General features: G+C 29.9%; 1 protein-coding gene and 1 long non-coding RNA gene across 2 annotated transcripts; one reads left to right on the forward strand and one right to left on the reverse strand.

Moving 5' to 3' along the window:
* The first annotated feature begins 710 nt into the window (after nt 1-710).
* LOC107440329 (trypsin-1) lies at nt 711-21,125 on the forward strand. Its single transcript, XM_043043990.3, has 7 exons — nt 711-985; nt 1,258-1,364; nt 2,275-2,378; nt 9,421-9,493; nt 13,122-13,302; nt 17,054-17,199; nt 20,956-21,125. The coding sequence occupies exons 1-7, from the start codon at nt 940-942 to the stop codon at nt 21,109-21,111; spliced, it is 813 nt and encodes a 270-aa protein (XP_042899924.2). The 5' UTR covers nt 711-939; the 3' UTR covers nt 21,112-21,125.
* Nucleotides 15,452-21,081, reverse strand: LOC139427049 (uncharacterized). The gene is made up of 2 exons (XR_011638201.1): nt 20,950-21,081; nt 15,452-15,689 (listed from the first exon to the last, which is right to left on the reverse strand). It is a non-coding gene; the product is annotated as an uncharacterized LOC139427049 (long non-coding RNA).
* Nucleotides 21,126-21,213: the final 88 nt, after the last annotated feature.

Here is a 21,213-nt window from a genome sequence, read left to right on the forward strand (position 1 = left end):
ATATGAGGGATTTGATGCAATAACAAGTCAATTTATTTTCCCTATTTGTGTGTTTTTTGAATGAGCTAGTCTTTCCTATTTTGCATGAACCGGGCAGCTGATTTACAATCCAGCAGCCTTTAATGACTCGATCGTTTTCTTTTTTGGAGATTTTTCTCTTGATTGTATTGGGTAGCAATTATAAAGCAAGCTTTCATTTAAAAAAAAAATTTTTTTTCCGGAATTATAAATGCAATAATGAAAATTGTGAATTAAAAATGCTTAATTCACAAATGCAATATCGGTCTACTATGTGGCAAATAGTGTGAGGGTAAATAATGTAATGACTTTTTTAGTTTCATTTTACATTCACCAATAATTTTGAACCTGAACTTGTAAATCTATTATTGCACCAAATCTTCAATGAAAAGCCAAAAAAATAATAGACATGCTTTGGTTAACAAAGTTATTTAGTTTTAAGGAAAACTTTTTATTATGTAAGAACCCTTATCGTCAAAGGCGAAGAAAATGCTACTTTTAAAATGCGATTTTAGTCTTTCATTGTTTGTATTAGAAAATATTGCTTTTTATTTCTAAGAACAATGAAATACTTTTCAGGACAAGATTTATTAACTATCATCACTCTATCATCCATGTTTCCATAAAGATGTAGTTTCTGTTCACGTTTAATACATAAAACATTTGAAAAAACATAAAACATTTGAAAAACATAAAACATTTGAAAAAAGATATGGAGTGTTGTAAGCTTTTCAGCTTAAAAGGATAACTGTGCAATTTGAGAATTGTAGCTGTCTATATAAAGATAAAAGCTTATTTAACACCGAGAATTTCGGATTCAGGAATCTAAAATAATAGGGTAGAGTAATTAAATTTAAACTATTTTTGATAAAACTAGATAAATAAATATTGAATTAATGAATTAAAATATTAAAATTAGTGATGAAAACTCTTGTTGCTTTGTTTCTTGTATTAGCTTTACAAAGAAGTGAGTATATTTTTAAATTTATTTTTCTTGAAAAAATTTTTTTTTGAAAAAACTCTTTTTGTTGAATGATATGGTCTCATAAAAAAAGTATTCCTTAATTTGCAAATTTTAAATGCTTTGAAAGTTGTTTCGTCAGTTTTGTAATTTCATTTGTGAATTTCTGTAAAGAGATGGGTACATTAAATTTGCTTTAAATATATATATATATATATTATTATTATTATTATATATATATATGTTATTTTATTTATCTATTTTCTTTTTTCTTTTAGTTTACGCCTCAGTTAACATAGAAAATTGTGGTATATCAGAAGTAAATATGGATATTGCTAGAATAATTGGGGGAAGAAATGCTGTTCTTGGAGAATTTCCATGGCAAGTAAGCTGCAAATAATAAAATTAAAATTTCTACAATTCAATTAATTTTAAATAAGTTAATGGAAAAGTTTCTACCGGTTTTAAAAAAATGCACCAGGACGGATAAAGCTCATTAAGTTAAAGATCAGATATTATTGACTCAGATGTTATTTAGATAGTCAATTGCAATGGACGATTTATAGTAAGAAGCAAAAATATACTAATTTTCATAGTTGTATTAACTTCTGATGAACAAACTGACAACTCAATCTGAACCGCAATGCCATAATAGTTAAGGTATTAATCTATAATTTTATAAATGAGATGTCGTCTATCTCGATTGGTGGCTTAAAGCACACCCAGCTTTAAATCGATTAATACCAAGTAATTTGGGAAGTAAAGGTGGCCGACCCTTTACTTCCCAAAAGAGTTTTTCCCAAGTTCTTTTTAGAATTTCACATAATTCTCGTGAACTTCCTCTCAATATTTATGTCATATTGATTTGTCCAACTAATTTATAAATTAAATGCCAAATTTCACGTAATTAATAAAATAATATTTTTCCTACTAAATAAATGAGATAATAAAAATTAAAACTTCGCCTCACAAACTACGTGTTAAGGAACTAATGATGACAGAAATTTTTTTTATTAAAAAAAATTATATCTGCATTAGCTTATTTCTCATTCCAAGAGAAGATTTATGCTCCGATGTTAACAAAAATACTAAAAACGTTCAAAACGATGTTTAATATTTTTTTCGTAAATGCCTTGGAAATAAGAAAATGACTTTAACATTTATATATCTTCCGTGCCACACCAAAAACATGAATCTGCTACTTTGTCAGTTCGTGCTTATGGCTTGGTGCCAACTATAATGGGCATTTTTATTTAAAAAGATTCAAAAGATTTTAAAAATAACAATTGTTTCAGGTTTCTATTAAATTTACAAACATATTAATACCCCTGACTCATTTATGTGGAGGTGCTATCCTGAATGATAGATGGATAATTACTGCAGCACATTGTGTTAATAAGTAAGTTCTTGCAATCAACAAATTGTTGATCTTGTTAATGCCATATTTGTTGCAATAAATAAGTTGATTAGAATTTTCGAATTAACATTGGAAAAATTACAATGATTAACAAATAAGTAAATTATATTAATATAAGTAAATTATTGTTTCAAATTTATCTCAACCTAATAGTAGACATTTTATATTCTTTTATTTTACAATATCTCTTTAAATTGAAATATAGCAAATGTTGTGTGCAGTGCGTTGCTGAACAATTCAGACTTTTATAGTCTTGAATTTTCAATGATTCTTGGAAGGTTAACCCTTTACGCATTCGTTAGTTACACTGGAATGCTTACACGAACTGCGAATTTTTGTCGATATATATATATATATATATATATATATATATATATATATATATATATATATATATATATATATATATATATATATATACCCTTGTGCAAATTAATTGCAACAAACTTTTTTTTTCGTGTTTTTTGATGAAGATGTTTTGGGGTTGGTTCGGTTACAATGGGGTTGGACCTTTGCATCCTATTGACGGTGTCAATTTTTAAGCAAAAACTGAAGAAAACTATTTCTATATTAATTAAGGTAAGTGCTACTTACCCCGTTCTCCAGGACTGCCACATTTTGGAGGGTAATAAATATCAATTTGCTCAGTCATAAAAGACTCTAACATGTTTTATAGACAATCACTTTAATAATAACGGAATTAGAAAACACAAACAAAAAAAGGATTAACAATTAAAGTTCAATTATTTACGAAGCTTAACATGCTTGTTCACAGATTGAGATCAAAACATCAACTGGTGGCGCTGTGGGCGCACCAAAACAACATGCGCAGAAGACAGTTATAGTGGGAATTCTCGACAATCTCCCACCTTTGGATTCGAAGAAATATTTTCGAATCCAAACAGAATTCTTAGTCTATATGGTCCATCTGAAAAAAACTAAACAAATAAAATTATTAGCAAAATGGTTACACTTCCAGCGGAAAAAGTCTTTGTATAGGTCTTAATAGTTTCCCAGATTGGGTCTTAAGTTCCACTAAACGGATTCTCCCATCCTTTCCTGGATACCTTTCAAAACTCCTATTAATCTTTCGAAGAAGCCTCCCCACCAAGGGGCAGAGGGAGGATTAAAATATTTTGAAATTCGTTTCCTTGAAGCAAAGTCTTCAATTTCGTTCCAATTAATGTTCTTCAAAAGATTTGCCGTTCCCACAAGATTTGTCCCATTGTCAGAGTATACAGTGGACGGGTGTCCTCTGCGAGCAATAAATCGGCGAAGGGCCAAGATGAAACAATCTGTTGACAGGGACGATACTACTTCGAGGTGCACCGCTCGGTAGATGGCACAAGTGAAGAGTACCACCCAGCATTTTCTATCTCCTTTTAAAAGCAGAGATCCGCACAGGTCGACACCTATAATTTCAAAAATAGCTGCGTCTCTGACTCGATCTTCTGGGAGTGGAATGCTTACGGCTTCCAATGGCTTAACCGAGAATCTTTTGCACTTGACGCAATTTCTTACGACGCTTCGAATTGTCTTTCTGGTTTTAATGATCCAAAACGACTCTCTGAGGTGAGACATCAAAGTTTGAACACCGGCATGTTTCAGTTTAATATGTTTGTCCATTATTAATTTTTCCACCAAATCATGCTTGCTAGGCAATAATATAGGGAATCTAAAAGTTTCTAAGTCTTTTCTCGATGTTATTCTTGTCTCAACTCGTAAGAGACCATCGCTGTATTTCACAGTTCGAAAATTTATCTTTCCATTAAAAGATTCTCTTTGAATTTCTTTCAAAACGAACTTCTCAGATGCTTCGATCTCTTCTACCTCCAATTCTCCCTTCTTTCTATCACTATGATTTCTTAGAGTATTTTTATAAAATCGGATGACGTAAGCCATGATTCTCACAATTTTATTGAAGGAAGACACATTTTGGAAGATTTCAAAGGTATTAGTTGTTAAATTTGTGGCTGAGGATATAGTTCGTTTTCTTTCTGAAAGAACTACTTCAATATCCGGAGAAAGTTCACTAGCTGGCCAATTCTCGAATGGCAGTTTTAACCATTGGGGGCCCTCCCACCAATGGGATTTCAATAAATCTTTAGAATTACATCCCCGCGAGGGCAAATCTGCGGGATTATACTTTCCTTGAATATGTCGCCAAGCCTCCGGATCCGTAAGTTTTCGAATTTCATTGACTCTGTTAGCAACAAAAGTGGCCCAGTTATCTTGCTTTTTAATCCAGTATAAAGCGTTCATTGAGTCAGTGTAGAAAAAGGTTTGCACATTCTTCATATTCAAATCATCTCTTACAGTGTAAGCGAGCCTGGCTCCAATGGTACACGCGAGAATTTCTAATCTAGGAATTGTTATCGATTTTAGGGGTGCTACCTTGGATTTAGCCTGTAAGAGTTGACAGTTAACTATTCCTCCTTTAACATTTCTAATAAAAATTGAAGCCGCGTAAGCCGATTGGCTCGCGTCCACGAAGACATGCAGAGTAGAATTTTCATCTAGATCAGGTGTTTTTCTAGGGATTTCTATTTCTTTCAGATATTTTAATTCATTAGCCCACTTTAGAAATTTATTCCTCAGATTATCCGGAAGTCCTGTATCCCAATTAATTTTCTTCTTCCAACATTCCTGCAAGATTAATTTAGGAACTAGTGTGACAGGACTTGTAAACCCAATAGGGTCAAAAATTCGGCTTAACATAGATAATACATTTCGTTTACTCGGAATGGGTTGATTTTCCTCATTTATCTCACAAGATAAAGTATCACTATATAAATTCCATTTAAGGCCCAATACTGAAACGATTTCTTTATAGTTATCTCCAGACAAGTTCAAAATTGAGGTTTCCTCATCACTATCTGGCCGATTATGTTTCCAATTCCTTAGGTCAAATTGTGCTGAAGCCATTAATTCTTTAGACACCGTAATGAAAGAATTTAACTCGTCAATAGTGTTCACACTTGCAACACAATTGTCCACATACATGGAATCTTTAAGTTTTAAAGCTATGTCTCTCTTGGTTTCATCTACATTCTCTAAATGATAATTTATAGTCGCGGCGAGTAAAAATGGGCTTGCATTTACGCCGAAAACTACACGGCAATGTGAATAAACAATAAGTTTCCCTGGATCACCTCCCTCCCACCATAAGAACCGCAGAAATTTCTTATCTGAGGGAGCAACGTTTATTTGTTGGAAAGCTCGACGAATGTCCGATATTACCCCAAATTTCCCCTGACGAAATCTGTTAATGAGTTTGGGGATCAGTTCTAAATTATTCGGCCCTTTCTCAACGCAATCGTTCAGCGACACAGAATTTCTTTCCTTAGCAGACGCATCAAAAACCGGTCGGATTTTAGTTGTGGAGTTCTCTTTAAATACTGGTCTATGCGGTAAATAATGACCTTTATCTTTTGTCAGTTCCTCTGAATCAACGGGTTCAATAATTTTTTCGGCTACCCAATCTCTGAAGACGTTTTCATATTCATGTAAACAGTTTCGTTTTTGTAACGCCTTTACGCAAGACTTTAACCGCTTTTCGGCAAGGTTTCGATTGTCCGGTAATTCAGGATGAACCTCCAACCATGGGAGTGACACTTCATACCTACCTTCTCCATCCCTTCTTAACGACCGAACAAAATGATCTTTCGCGGCTTCCTCAATTTCTGATCTCGTTTGAGAAATATTCGGTTCCGTAATTCCCAGAGAATCAAGTGACCATAAGTCACAAATATTTAAGTCAGTAACATGAAGTGATAAAAGCACTTCATTCGTTATAGGACTTTCTCCAGTTCTTCCCATTAAGGTCCAACCGAAATGCGTATTCATCGCGACAAGGCCATTCGTTATATTTTTAATTTCTCCAGTAAATAAATCTCCAGCATAATCCGCACCTATTAATCCGTGAATTTCATTAGCATTCCTATCAAATAAACATAAAGTTTCATTCACGGTTACGTCACTAGGATAAATTCCGTGCCCTTTTAATTCCTTCATAATTTCCCTATTGTCCAATTTTGGAATCGGGGTACAAATTGTCTTTTGTTCCAGTACATTTAATGTGTAAGTAAAACTATTGTCCACATTACTTAAATTAATCGTGTAATTTTTATGTGATTCTTTTTTCTTTAACCCCCCGAACAATCCATGCACAACTGTTTCCTGCCCAAGACTCTTTAATTTTAACTTACGCGCTGCAAATTCCGATATATAACTACAAGAAGATCCAGTATCAATAATAACCCTAATCAAATGTTTTTGTTTACCTCCCGAAACACTTACAATGAGAGTTTGCAACATTATTTTTTCTCTACTAGAAGAGTTACTTAAAGCACAGGCAGTATCAGGTTTCATTTGGGAAAGATCAGAATTATTCCCCTTCCCCCCTGTTTCTATCGAATTTATTTTTCTTTTCCCCATACACATTATACTGACGTGTCTGCCGGAACATATCTCACATTTAACGATAGCCTTACAAGAAGAGGAAAGGTGTCTTTTTTTTATTTTATCATTTAAGCATCTGAAACAAGAGCCAGACCGCTTACAAATGTCTATTTTTTCTTCCAAACTCAAATTATTATTCGTGCAAGAAGCCGAGTAATGTTTATGAGATTTACAAAATAGACAAGTCTCTTTCTCATTCTTCCGATCTTCAAAACACTCATTAATTAATGCAGAAGCCGATGGCTGGCGCCTACACTCCTTCTCAGTAATGTGAGGATTCATTCTAACATGTGTTTTGATTTCCGAAACAGAAGTACTCAAATTTAAGAAAGTCATTTCTCTGGCTTTTAATTGAGATGATAAAAAATCGATTAGCTCATCAATTTCAGAAACAAGAGGATTTTTCGTTCTTTTGTTGAATTCTAGTAGTAGATCACGGGGCAACAATTTGGTTAAAATGGGAACTAGAATGTTCGAATAGCTATCTTTTTTAACAGATAAACTTTCTAAGCTTCTGATATTCTTTTGTATGTGATTAAAAATGTTCCTGAAGTTTTTTACGTCATTAGAGTTTTTTAATGGGCATGTATGGAGTAGGTTTTCAATGTGTACATTAATCAAAATATTTGTATCGCCAAATTGTTGCTTTAATAAATCAATAGCGTGATCATAATGTTCCGCGGTTAATTCTAAACCATCAATCACATTAAACGCAGGACCTCCTAAAAATGATCTCAAATAAATGAATTTATCAAGTTTACTGAGGTTCTTATTCTCATTAATTGACGAATTGAAACAATTCCAAAAATTTAACCATTCAGAAATTTCTCCGTAGTACTTAGGAATAGTTAATTTAGGTAACTTTATACGTTCCCTTTCAATGGTTTGAATGTCACTCTGATTGGGACTATTTAGAGAAATTTTAGCTTCTTGAAAGGAATTATTCAAATCAAGTTCTTTGTTTAAATTCTTAATAAATCTTAATGTTCTAAATTTTGTTTTAGTTATTTTTTCTTTGTACTCTTCTATACAGTTAAATTCCTCTTCCATATCCTCGATTTTGATTAAGCCCTCAATCTGAGAATCAATAGTTTTTAATTCCTCGCTTTTTTCACCAAACAGTTCGAGTGATTCTTCGAGATCTTCCACACTTATGTCCGGTTTTAGAATGTCAGTTTCGATTTTAGTAATCATCTTTGTCACCGAAGCTCTTACAAAGCCGCGTTTCCGTTTCAATTTATTCAATTCTTCTTCAGACATTCTGTAAGTGTGAGTCAATTTATAGTTATTCTTAATTGCTAATCTTAATTTCTTTAAATTGGTGTTTAATGTCTTATTTCAAACATGCAAGATTTCGTTATCAGGTAAAAGTCAATAAATGTCAATTATAGTTTATTACCGTTTAATGGCAGTCCCTGTTCGGGCGCCAAATGTCAATTTTTAAGCAAAAACTGAAGAAAACTATTTCTATATTAATTAAGGTAAGTGCTACTTACCCCGTTCTCCAGGACTGCCATATTTTGGAGGGTAATAAATATCAATTTGCTCAGTCATAAAAGACTCTAACATGTTTTATAGACAATCACTTTAATAATAACGGAATTAGAAAACACAAACAAAAAAAGGATTAACAATTAAACATCTAATTATCGTATGGAGGAGCTCAACATGCTTGTTCACAGATTGAGATCAAAACATCAACTGGTGGCGCTATGGGCGCACCAAAACAACATGCGCAGAAGACAGTTATAGTGGGAATTCTCGACAGACGGTATGATGCGTTCTGAGCAGTACATTACTATTCTGGGTAAAAAAAGTTGTTCCAGAGTTGAAGAAACGATACCCTGATGGAACAGGGAAATTTCAACAGGATTTAGCTCCCTGCCATACGTCCAAAATTGTCAAGAAATTCATGTCTGAGAATCAAATTGAGACATTGGAATGGCCAGGGAACTCTCCGAATATCAACCCAACTGAGAATATCTGGACCATATACAAGAATCGCATGTTAAATATGGACTGTACAACTATGGAGAAGCTAATCACGGCGTTAATTCATATGTGGTACAAGGACACAAATATTATAAATGACTGTAATTAATTAGTGGAATCCATGCCGAATCGTGTCCAAATGTTAATAAAGTGTCATGGAGATCATATTATGTACTGGAAATTTTTGAATTTGCATAAATTTAAATAAAATAGCATTTTCTCTTAGTTTTCTGAATTTATTGAGCTTGCTTCAATTAATTTGCACAAGGGTGTATATATATATATATATATATATATATATATATATATATATATATATATATATATATATATATATATATATATATATATATATATATTGACTCACACCACAGCTTTGGACAAGTAAATCAAATGGAAAAAAATTATTTGATTTGATCTTGAAAAAATATAAAACTTTCAGAAGTCTAATGAACTAACAAAAATTTTAAAAGAATAATAGAAGTCGAGAAAAAACTTATTATAATATCATGATACAATAATAATAATAAAATTATCACACGCTTCCTTAAAGTGTTACTTTGTTTCTTAGACGATCATCAAGGAATTTTCGAGTTGTAGTTGGTATCATCAGTCAATCAGACGAAACTTCTATACAATACAAAGTAAGTAAAACAATTTTATCCAATCCATTTAGATTTATTTAAATGGAACTATTGTTCTTTTTCGAAAGTAAAAAGTTCCTTTTCGCAATGGTTCGATCTGAGATGTGTCCTTTCTCAACTTCTAATCCACCCTTTAAACCAGGAAAAAAAAAGTTATCAAAATATATTTTCTTTCATTTCTTGCCTATTAAGATGAAATTAAATTTATCCTGCTCATGCACTAACACTTGTAAGATCTTTAGATGTGGAAATATCGAGTGACAATTTGTATTTAACTGTTATACTTTCGAATTTTGTAGAAGAAATCAAAATTTTTGTAGAAGAAATCAAAACTTTTAAATATCCGTGTTTTTTTTAAATAACACGATTTTCCAAAAAAAACTGCATAAAGCATATTTGACTGTTTTATTTTGTATTTATTTCCCAAAGTTCTAGATTGATAGATTTAGGTAGTATTTAGTACCCAGATTAGATTGAGACAGTAGATTGAGAGTTTCTAGAATGTCTCAATCTGGTTCTACTGTAAATACGGGCTCCACGACCCGGTGTGCCATATCAGCAAATCTCGCTCTTTCTTTTCTTGAATCTCATATATTTCTTTATATAGTTAAATTTGCTACATTGATATGCAATATAATAAGAATTTTTACTTTTCACTAGAGAACAGTTTGTCCCTTTGGTCTTTTTCATATTAGGAAATTTTACATTCAATCATTATGTAAACCTAAAAATGGTATAAAATAATGAAAATTGCTTTACGCGTTTTTTAAAATTAGCATTTTTAAATGATAATTGGATAAGTGCTGCCTACATAGACTGATCAATGTTGTAAATATAATTTTTAAGAGGTGATATGAAATTAATATCAAGAGCGAATTTATTATGTATTGTAATATTTTGAGCGGGGAGTTACATAATTGGTATTATTTGAAATGAATGTAATTCTTTTAAAGCTCTTTTTTATTGATCTAAAACTTTATTTTTATCTGAATTACATATAAAATCTTAAAGCTAGAATTATAAAGTGGAAATGGAATTTCCTGAATTTCAGAAAGAGGATATTTTGTCCTTTTTTTGTTTTGAAGCAAATATATAATTAACTCGAAAATGTAGAAAAACATCACAAGAAGTAAAAAAAAATGGCAGCGTCCTTTTGAGGAATTCCATAGGATACATAAAATAGAAGGCGGTAAAAAAATTGCTTTGACGGTAAAAAAATTGCAAACGAAATGGTTTATTTTGGTTTAAAATTATTAAGCAAAATTATTAAGGATCACGAATTTTAAATCACCTAGTTGTAAATAACTATATGCAGAAATTACACTCCATTTCAGAAAAATTTCTGCATAAAATTAAACCGGTAAAACACTTATTCAACAATCATTAAATTTGAGCACTTCTATGGATCAGAGCCACTGTTTCTGAAAATATCATAAATAGAAAGGTTTTAGAACTAGCAATTTTGACTTTTCATACCATGGAACAGCACTTATCTAACTGTTTATCAGGAATCAAGCTCTTAAATCATATCAGCGGAATTAGAGTAGGGCGCATGATATTATGACCCTTTACACAGTCTCTAATTTGTCTTTAATTTTGTGACTTGTTGTATTAGTTTAGTACAATATAACAATATAACTGACAAAATTTTAAAGTTATAAATTAATATTAAGAGAAGATATAGACCATTATGTATACTTAGAAAATGAGCTATATTTCCTATTGTAAAGAGAATATTGGCATGACCGTTTGGCCCCAAAGTGGCAAACTCATTTTCTTTAATTTTTTAGCTTAGCCTCTTGTTTAAGTATATTGGGGTGAAAATGGTACCAAGTTTGAAAATTATATGTTAACATAAAAGAAAAATATAGGCCTTTATGTATATATAGAGAAGACACGCTCAAAAATGAAGAAGATCGACATTCCATTAGGCCCCATTGTGCCCGAACTAATTTGTCTATAAATTTGCCTCTTGCTATCAGGCTTACTTATATTGAAATAAAATATGGGGTTAAGTTTGAAAGTAGCAGATTAAAATTAAGACAAAATAAAGGCATTTATGTATATGCTGAGAACATAAGAAAGCTTCGGAAATTTTTCAGTGTACTGATGTTTTCTTTATACTGGGGAATATTAAGAGCAATAAATTAAAATTTGTTATTAAAGTTATTACACTGCGTGTGTAAGTACGATTAAAAAAAGTTTTTTGAATTCTTTAATAAAATAGGAAAAAAATAAGCCAATAATTAGCATTTATAGTTACATACGATACGACAGAACGTTACAGGATACAAACTCTAAATTATGGTTTAGAAACTTCGTAATAAGTACAAGTAATCTGTTTTAGAATCTGAAACAAGTAATCTGCTTTAGAGTGCATTGCAATGTTTCGAGAATGGTACATTTCTCTTCCAGTAGATTAACTGTTCCATTCACAGAAAGAGATTTTCAAAACAATTATTTAACAAAACAAGTGTTCAAAATCCGGATTGGCACTTTCAGAGCCCCTATCAAAATCCCACTGATCACCTTGGTGACGCGTTAGAATGCAAATTACGTCCCTATCAAAACCACACACTCCAGCTCAGATGGTCACCTGGAAGTCAATTCCCATTGACACCTATCAAAAACTGTAGATAAAACTCCTCAAACATGTGCCGGTTGTCGTAGACGCAAAAATGAGGGACGAAGATCATAATAATATATGACTCAGGATTTCAGAACTTTCCAAATACTTACAATAGTAATCCGGACATTTTGGTCAGATACTATATAAATTTATTTGATATTATAATATTTATTTGATTATTATTATGCGGGTAAAAACGGTTATTATTAATCATTACCGGAGATTATTAGTAATAATCTTTTGGTAGATGTGATAAGAAAAAAAAACATTTGTCATACTGCCCATAGCTCTTACATTAATGTTTTACTGAGGTACCTGGTATAACGTAAATAATAATGCGTAACAAATATTCCGAAACATTGATCAGCGTTCGAAATATATATTTATGGAAGATTGATTTGTAACTTGAACATCGAATCGTATGGGGAATGTCGAAATTCAATAGTGTCTCGAAATGCACGGATTTAGGTGTTTTACTGAAATAAACACATAATTTGTGAATTTTATAAAATAATTGTTTTGTATACTTTTTAAGAGCAAGAGTTAAAAAGAAAAATGAATGTGATTGTAAAAGAGCAACAAATTCATATTTAATTAACTGGTGCTTTTTTTTTAAAAAAGAAATTAAGAGGGATCACGATATGGTTTAAAATATTAAAATCAAATCGCGATAATATAAGGGGAAATGTTGTTTTTAGTACAATTAAAGTGTTAAACCATTTGATTGATTTTAAACAGCTCATTCTACCCCTATTCGTTATAAAGTTGAAAAGAAGTGCGTGATATTTTGAACTCCAATCTTTATTGGAAGTCTCAAAACAATTTATCTCTTTTTTAAATTATTTATCGAAAGCATTTGTAAAACTTTTTTTTTCAAAAAATGAACATTTCAATCAGTGAATATTTATATGACAGACTGTGACAATAATTTTTTAATCACTAAATATACAACTAATGTCGCGTTAAATGTCTCATTTTTTTTCTTCCTTTTTGTGGTAGGTAGAAAAAATACGAGTTCACGAAGGATTTGATCCTGAGACCTTCCTGAATGATATAGCGTTAATTCAGCTGAAAAAGCCTCTCCTTCTGAGTAAACAAGTGAACGGCATCTGCTTACCGCCACTGGAGCAGAACGTGACTGGTTACGCCACTTCTGTTGGATGGGGAGACACAATCGAGGGTAGAACGAATCTTATTTTATTATATGTTTGTGTTTACGTTTTTTTCCCTTTTTTTCTTCAAATTGTTGTAAATAAGCATCGTGAGAAAGTATAAAAATGAGGTTTTCTGATATGAAAGAAAAAAATTTGCATTCCGTTGATTTTTGAATGGTATTTAAATTTAGTATTTCATTAATAAAACGTGAATAGTTTTTGCTGATATTTCACAACAAAAATATCTGGATTGTAATTCACCGAAATTTAAAGAGTTACAAGAAAGGTGTTTAAGGTGTCATATGCAAATCACGATAATTTTTTAGATAGATTTTCGAAAGTGAAAGTATAAAATTATTATGCATGTTAAAGAAATTTGGTCCACTTTGCTAAGGTAATGAAATTAGTTGCTTATAAAAATACGGATTATAGTAATATAAATACAGACTATATTGCTAAAAGCTTAAATACTTTTAGTTTTTCTTAACAACTTAGCTATTATTAATTTTTCCGATATTTACGCTACGTTTATGTTAAATGCGTTTTTACTTACCTTAAAACAGAATTGGAGGTATTTAAAAAAAAAAAAATTCAAATACGGATAAAATTTTTCCCATTCTTCGCGCAAAATATAAAGGAAAAAAAAAAAAAAAGAAATATATATATATATATATATATATATATATATATATATATATATATATATATATATATATATATATATATATATATATATATATATATATATATATATATATATATATATATATATATATATATATATATATATATATATATATATATATATATATATATATATATATATATATATATATATATATATATATATATATATATATATATATATACATATATATATATATACTTTACAATGTACTTCACAATTTTAAATGTGTATTTATTATTCTTATCTCTTTCTTTTGGGAGTACTAATATGAATTTTGATATAATGTATAGTGATGTAATTTTTTTCGAATAATTATCTACACAGTTATAAAACAATCCTATATATTATTTTCATGTATTTATGTCACAAATTATGTGTTTATAACGTGATTCTATAAAAATAAATAATTTAAAATGAACGGTTAATAAAATATTGTAAGGTGTGTTTAAAAGCAAAATTGATGAGGAAATAGCATTAATTCGTTCCAGAAAAACATAAAAAAATAGCTTTACTATTATTGACGCCAATGATGCTTGATTAATTCTGGTAATACAGCTGCTATTGGAAGCAAAAATAATTTTATTTACTAAAAATGAATTTTATGAACTCCCCGTGATGTAAATGGTGACTGGTGCACGGTAAATCTGTCTATTCACAAAGTCCCCCATGTTCCCATATCAAATCATACCTCTGGGGGTACTGAATGGGAGAGTGATCGTTCTCTGTTTCAGGACAAAATCACGATTAAGAATGAATAAATGGATGTATGGGATAAGTCTGCTCTATAAACGGGATGTGACATGTGTATGGCTGAAGTCGTAATATTGCTTATAGATGGTGCCACTTAAAAATACGAAACGCAACCTCCGCCTAAAAGCCTAAAATTCGCTTGGTTTCAACCAACAGGCTTGCTGGCATTGGCAAGTTACATTAAAAACAACAACTTAACTATTTTATAATATAAAAAGAGTTTTCCTGTATTTATATATATCCTCCTGACATCTGAAATTTAAATAATGGCGGAATATGTGATTAATATTTAGAAATATATAGCTTAGAAGGAAGGAAACGAAAGAATGAGATTAAAAAAAATTTATGGAAAAAAAATGAATAAATAAATGGAAAAAAAAATAAATATGTATGACCATTATAAATATCACATTTAAAATGGAAAAGGCAAATAGTCTGTACCTTGGCAAAAAACAGATTTTCTTAAGGGGATTTTTTTAATTGTAATAACCATATCATCCCATAGATTTTCCAAATTAATTAACTTTTTATCAACTAAATTATTTAAAAACTTTAAAAAGTTCGTAAAACTTTTTGCCGAACGAAGTAATGCCTATTTCACATAATGATAGTGTTTTTCAATATTCAAAATTATTTTGCATTTCTTCAAAAATTTTCAATACGGGATTTCTATTTATTGATGATACTTTGAAAAGAACTGAATTTCGACCACAAAAACATAAAAAATAATGGAAAACTAGTGCATATATTTTTTATTTCTAAATTTCAATTAAAAATATTAAAATATAAACCACATTTATAATAAAATTAATTAAAATTTTATATTAATATTTACTATGGAAATCTTTTTTGCATTCCCAATTATATATTTTGTATTAAAATGTGCCAGAATCAAATAGAATTTTAAGGCCAAACAATTCTAACTTCTTCCATTGTCAAGTTCAGCTGTCAAGATTCATCTTTACCAGTACATATCTGTAAGAAAAATGAGTTAACATGTGTCAAAATAGTTCCGAAACAAAACAAATAGTGGTCGTATTTAAAGACCCCATATATTCGTAATTGAAATATCATATACTAATTTTTGAGCAAAATGCTTTGTCAAAGAAGAAGCGCAATGGCACATTACTAATTTCCAATTTCAGTGGTACAAAGGGTTGACATTTGAAAAATATGGTTCCAATAGCTAAATCAGAAGATCGGTAGTGTTAATTTCTCTTTTTGCTTACTTGCTATATTTTAAAAAACTTTTAAGAGAATGGAATGTATACCACGATGTTTCATTGCGCCGACCACTATATAGAGCTTCCTAAGTCTTTATTCATTAGTGTGTACTGCTCTGGTGGTTAGAGCGTCCTACTTTGACCACGCAGGTCGTTGGTTCGAATCCTGCTGACAACCCACGCGCATCTATCTCACACAATTCTTCCTCCGCGTCTCTTTTGAGGTAGTGAACTTTGCTCAAAAATGAGCATATGCTGTTTCATTTTTGAATAAATAGATTTTCGAATTAGAATTTTTTTTTCCGGAGCTTTTATTAAATTTTTTTTTACTGTGAAGAATGCTTTTAAAATATATTAAGAACTTTTTTTTACATTTAAAACTGTTCCGTTTTTGAAATTGCATTAAAAGAACATTTCTGAAACCATGTATAAGATATGTTTACAGTTTCCTTTCATTATTTTTTGTGGAAATGTCATTGTTTATAATACGGAATTTTTTGCATTGTAAAACGTTGATCGAACTCTCAGTGCTATGCTATAATTTTATCTAATACATCGTGAGCGTACTGCAGTCAATTAAAAGAAAAAATTAGATATGCTTAACCATTTAAGTGTCTGTTACCTTGTAGGAAAAAAAACTCCTGGTCATATTACATAACATAGGGTATACTGCCTAAAGTTATATAAGTTAAGCGTTTTTTTTTTCAAAAAGGTAAAATATGTTTAAATAACTTGAGCAGATAACCAAAGATTTGTGAAGACTAACTTGGTCTCTATCGTTAGTATATCAATGAAATGAATAAATTTTAATGTCCCCAAACTTTTTTTTTCGTTGTAATTCAATAATATGTTTAGAATACAAAGCCAAAAATTATATTGCCCTTTCTCCTTAAGTTTCAAATTGTCTTTTCATTAGGCATAGGGCATGCGTTGGGAAACCCTGATCTAAATATAATATATGGTAGAAAATTATTGTAAATTTCAAGCTGCGAAATAAATTCGATAATTTATTGTAATCTTTAAGTGATCATTTCATACACTATGATTGTACAATGAATGATTCTTTCGACTAATATTTTAAACATTGTATTATATGTAGAAGATGATAATTTTCAGATGGTGATATGTCAGATATTTTACAAGCAGTGGAGGTCCCTTTGGTTTCATCTTCTGAATGTGAGATTATTTATGGATCAGATATTTTTTATGCCTTAGAAATGCTATGTGCCGGAGAACCTAACGGAGGAATGGACCCTTGTCAGGTATTGATAGAAAATTTAATCTTACGTACTGCACACAAAATAAATAAATAAATTTAAAAAAAAATCAGTCGAATTGTTTCTGAGAAACTGAATTTTAAAAAATTTCATATTTCGAAAATTTGATTTCCCAGAAACTATACAACCCATTTTACTCAAATTTGTATTTTTCTATGCACAATTTCATTCCTTAACACATAAAAACTAAAATACCAAACTAAGTACCTCACAATTCAAAATTTTCTCGATTATTATTTAAAAAAAAATAATGATAATAAATTATTATTATTATTGCTTGAAATCTCGAATTTTATAATTGTGCGAAAAAACTTTTCTACTTACTTAAAAAGTTCTCGAGCTGTTACGAAAGAAACGAAGACTAAAATTAACATTAAAGGGCCCAAGCTTTGGATCACTCTCCTGATCAAACTATTTCCCATATTGAGATTGCCTTCTATATTTTGGGGGTTCACAAATCCATATCCATTTAAAAAAAATGTTTAGTTAAAGAAAGTGCAGTTTTGAGTCTGATTTCGTTACTTAAAATATCGTCAACACTTATTAACTTGAATATTTAAGGTCACCCTTTCCAGCTATTAAGATTGAGTCCTAGAGCGTGAAGATCCGATCATTAGATAAAAAGTTATTCAGAACGGTCCGTTTTTTTTATTTTGCGCACTGTACTGTTTGAAAGATCTGTACAACTTCTGGTTAAATAAATCTATTATTTTCGATATATTTCAATGATGTAAACGTGCTTGTTGCTTGTTTATGGATTGTGAAATTCTTAAAATATCCTAATTAATTGGATCTGAGCAAAGTTGAATAAAAAATATTTTTTAATATCAAACATGCTTTCTCTTCAACACCTTAAATACAAAATATTGAGAGTCATTATTTTTATGAGCAAACAACTTTCCTTTTTAATTTCTTTTTCACTCTTAGAGATAAGTTATGTCGCATATCGTAAAGAATAACCTATTTTCAAAAATGGTACTGTAATTTGTTTATTTACAGAATTTTTTTTGAGCTAAAAATGCTTTGGAGAAACCAACATCTTTTTGTAACTCTTTATTTACTGAATTTAAGTTACGTCTAACAAAAATAACCTTTAATGCTGATGAATTATGCTTTGTTATTTAATGCGGTATTAATTTGAAATCGCTTGAATTGAAATGCGTAAAAACTAATATCATACTGTAACTTTTAATAGAAATAATTCTTTTTCTAAGCAGGAAACTAAATTTGCAGAGAAATAATTTATAAAAATATCAATAAAATTGTTCCTTCTGTTTTTCTTAAAAATTAAGAAAAAGTTAATGTAAAAGAGGTATTAAATTTTAATTTTTATATTACTAAATGACTGAATTATTTAAAAGGTTAATAATGCTTTAAATTGTTAGGTAATTAAAATTACATAATATTAAATGAGGAAGTTCATGATTTAGTTATAATTATTCAAATTAGTTTCTGAGTAATGAAAATGCAAAATGATTGGTTACTCAAAGTTTTATTTCTCGGAAACTAGGCAACCGATTTTGTTAAATATATATTTTGCTTTTAAAATTATATAGCGGTTACAAACCAGGCTTTGAGGGTCGCAAATTTTTAATTGTGCTTTAATATGGCGAAAGCATATTTTTGTGTCTGATTTTTTTTAAATTAAAAAATATTGTGTGTTCAATATTTAGCAAATTTAAGATCATTCCATTGAACCGCTAAGATTATATCTTTGAAAATAAAAATCCGATCATTAAATAAAATTTCATTCAATTCGAACTTTTATTTATTTATTTTCTGCTTCATTCAATCTCAGAAAAAAGTGTTCAACGTTGAAACCAAATAGAATATTTTAAACGCAGTTTTAATATGAACAGTGTTTGCATACAAGTTGAGTAACAGTATCGTTTAATAAAGGTTTATAAATGCAACAGTTTGGTTCAATTTAGCACTATTGTTAGTACAACTTTAAACGATATTTCATTTCAAAATGTTGCAAAATTTCTAACAGCTTAATACATATCTAATAGCTCTGATTCTAACAGAGTTAATAGTTCTGTTAGAAGTTTATCGAAAAATATGATTAAATATCAATTCATTTAATTACTATTTCACCATATTTGAACAAAGCAGTCAAATAACCATAAATAAAATGGTACTTAAACTGTTAATTTTGAGGAAAACCATTTATTAACTGCTTTCTCCTAATATGGTTAAACAACCAGAATTTTATCACAACAACTAGGCCTACTAGTGAAGCCACTTAGTTCTCTGCAGCCATATATGGCAGTACTTTTACTTTCGTTACTTGTACCGCCGGTACAAGTAAAAAGTACGTACTTTTACTTGTACTTCGTTACTTCTTAAATTTAGTACTTTTACTTGTACTTTCGTTACTTTTTTAGGGAAAAAGTACAAGTATTTGTAACGAAAATATCGAATGAAATCGTTACTTTTTTCTAAAACTTGGTAAACTCGGTAAGCTTTAAAAAAAAAAAATTAAAAGTAATATTTATGTTTTTCTTTTAATTTATAAAATTAATGTGCAATATATATGCATTCACAGCTAACTTCGTGTTTAAATACCTTCTGTTTCAACTTATACTGCACATTCAATTATTTTTTACTAGCTCAAAGATCACAAAGCTAACAGAAACCCCGTGTTTGCTTTGTTTACGTTTGTGCTTTTAAAACGCGTTTCTAAAGAGTAAAACAATTTTAAATCAATGATAATTTAAATAAATAAAAATAATAAACTAAAAATTAAAATCAATAGATAAAATTTCTTTTTCGTGCAAATCCATAAAAAGTTTGATATTAAAATTATATTTGATTTTAAAATTATATTATACGATTATATTATAAAATTATATTATAATATTCTTCCGAATTTAAAAATAAATTATTATCCATAACTTTCAAAATTAAAAATAATTAAATAAATAACAACAATTTTGCAAAAACATTAAAGAACATAAGAATATTATTCAATAAAAGTTTAGGTTACTTTGAATTTTCGATTTCCTAGAAATGTACTTTTAAGTCGTTACTTTTTTTGTTCAGTATTTGTACTTTTACTTGTACTTTTTACTCGTTACTTTTTAAAATAAGAACTTTTTACTTTTTACTCGTTACTTTTTTTAAAAATACTTGTACTTTTACTCGTTACTTTTTAAAAGTAACGTTGCCATATATGCCTGCAGCTGGGTACATGTTATAGCCGAGTGGGCTAATCGGTCAATCACATGATCGACTGAACGGGTTTCGAGTTCCAGCGTTGACACCACAATATTTCCTCTATTCGCTTCAACACATGAAGAATTTCCAGTGTCTTGCATTCCCCGATTTGTGACCCTGGACTATTAGAATATGATATTCTCACTGAGGGCAACACCATAAAGTTGCTTAGCACAAAAAAGTCTTGTATTTTCCATCTCTTACAATAAGAGATATAACCAGATAAACTAATTAAACCACATTGCATGATTCATTTAATAAGATACAGCTCAATCACAATCTAACTCCAGCTCCCATTACCTAACAAAAAGCTTAGCTCCAGTATCCAGTTAAATTAACTTATAAAACTATGCTAGTTGTAAATTGTTAAAAACACTTAGAGGTAAAAAACTATGCTTAACCTAAACTTTAAGGTTAATTGAATGGACAGACTGGTGTCGGTTTTCTTACAGTAATTTCAGAATGAAAATTCAAACAGTTTAGAATTAGCAAATTTTATACATGTTTCAAACATACTTTCAGGGGGATTCTGGAGGTCCATTGATTCAACGTCAAAATGGAAGAGCTATACTTATTGGAATAATATCCTGGGGCATAGGATGTGCACGTCCTGGTTTGCCTGGAGTGTATACACGCGTATCTAACTTTGTAAACTGGATTGAAAAAAATGTTCAATAAAATGCTGATAATTTTCTGAGCTTTCTTCCTTTCTTTTCTATCTTTTTGATTTAAAATACAACTTCAGATAAGGAATAAGGTGAAGGAATATGACATAGAATT

Source organism: Parasteatoda tepidariorum, chromosome 11 (genome assembly GCF_982258835.1).
Source record: "Parasteatoda tepidariorum strain Cologne lab strain chromosome 11, Ptep-v5.0, whole genome shotgun sequence".
NCBI classification, from domain to species: domain Eukaryota; kingdom Metazoa; phylum Arthropoda; class Arachnida; order Araneae; family Theridiidae; genus Parasteatoda; species Parasteatoda tepidariorum.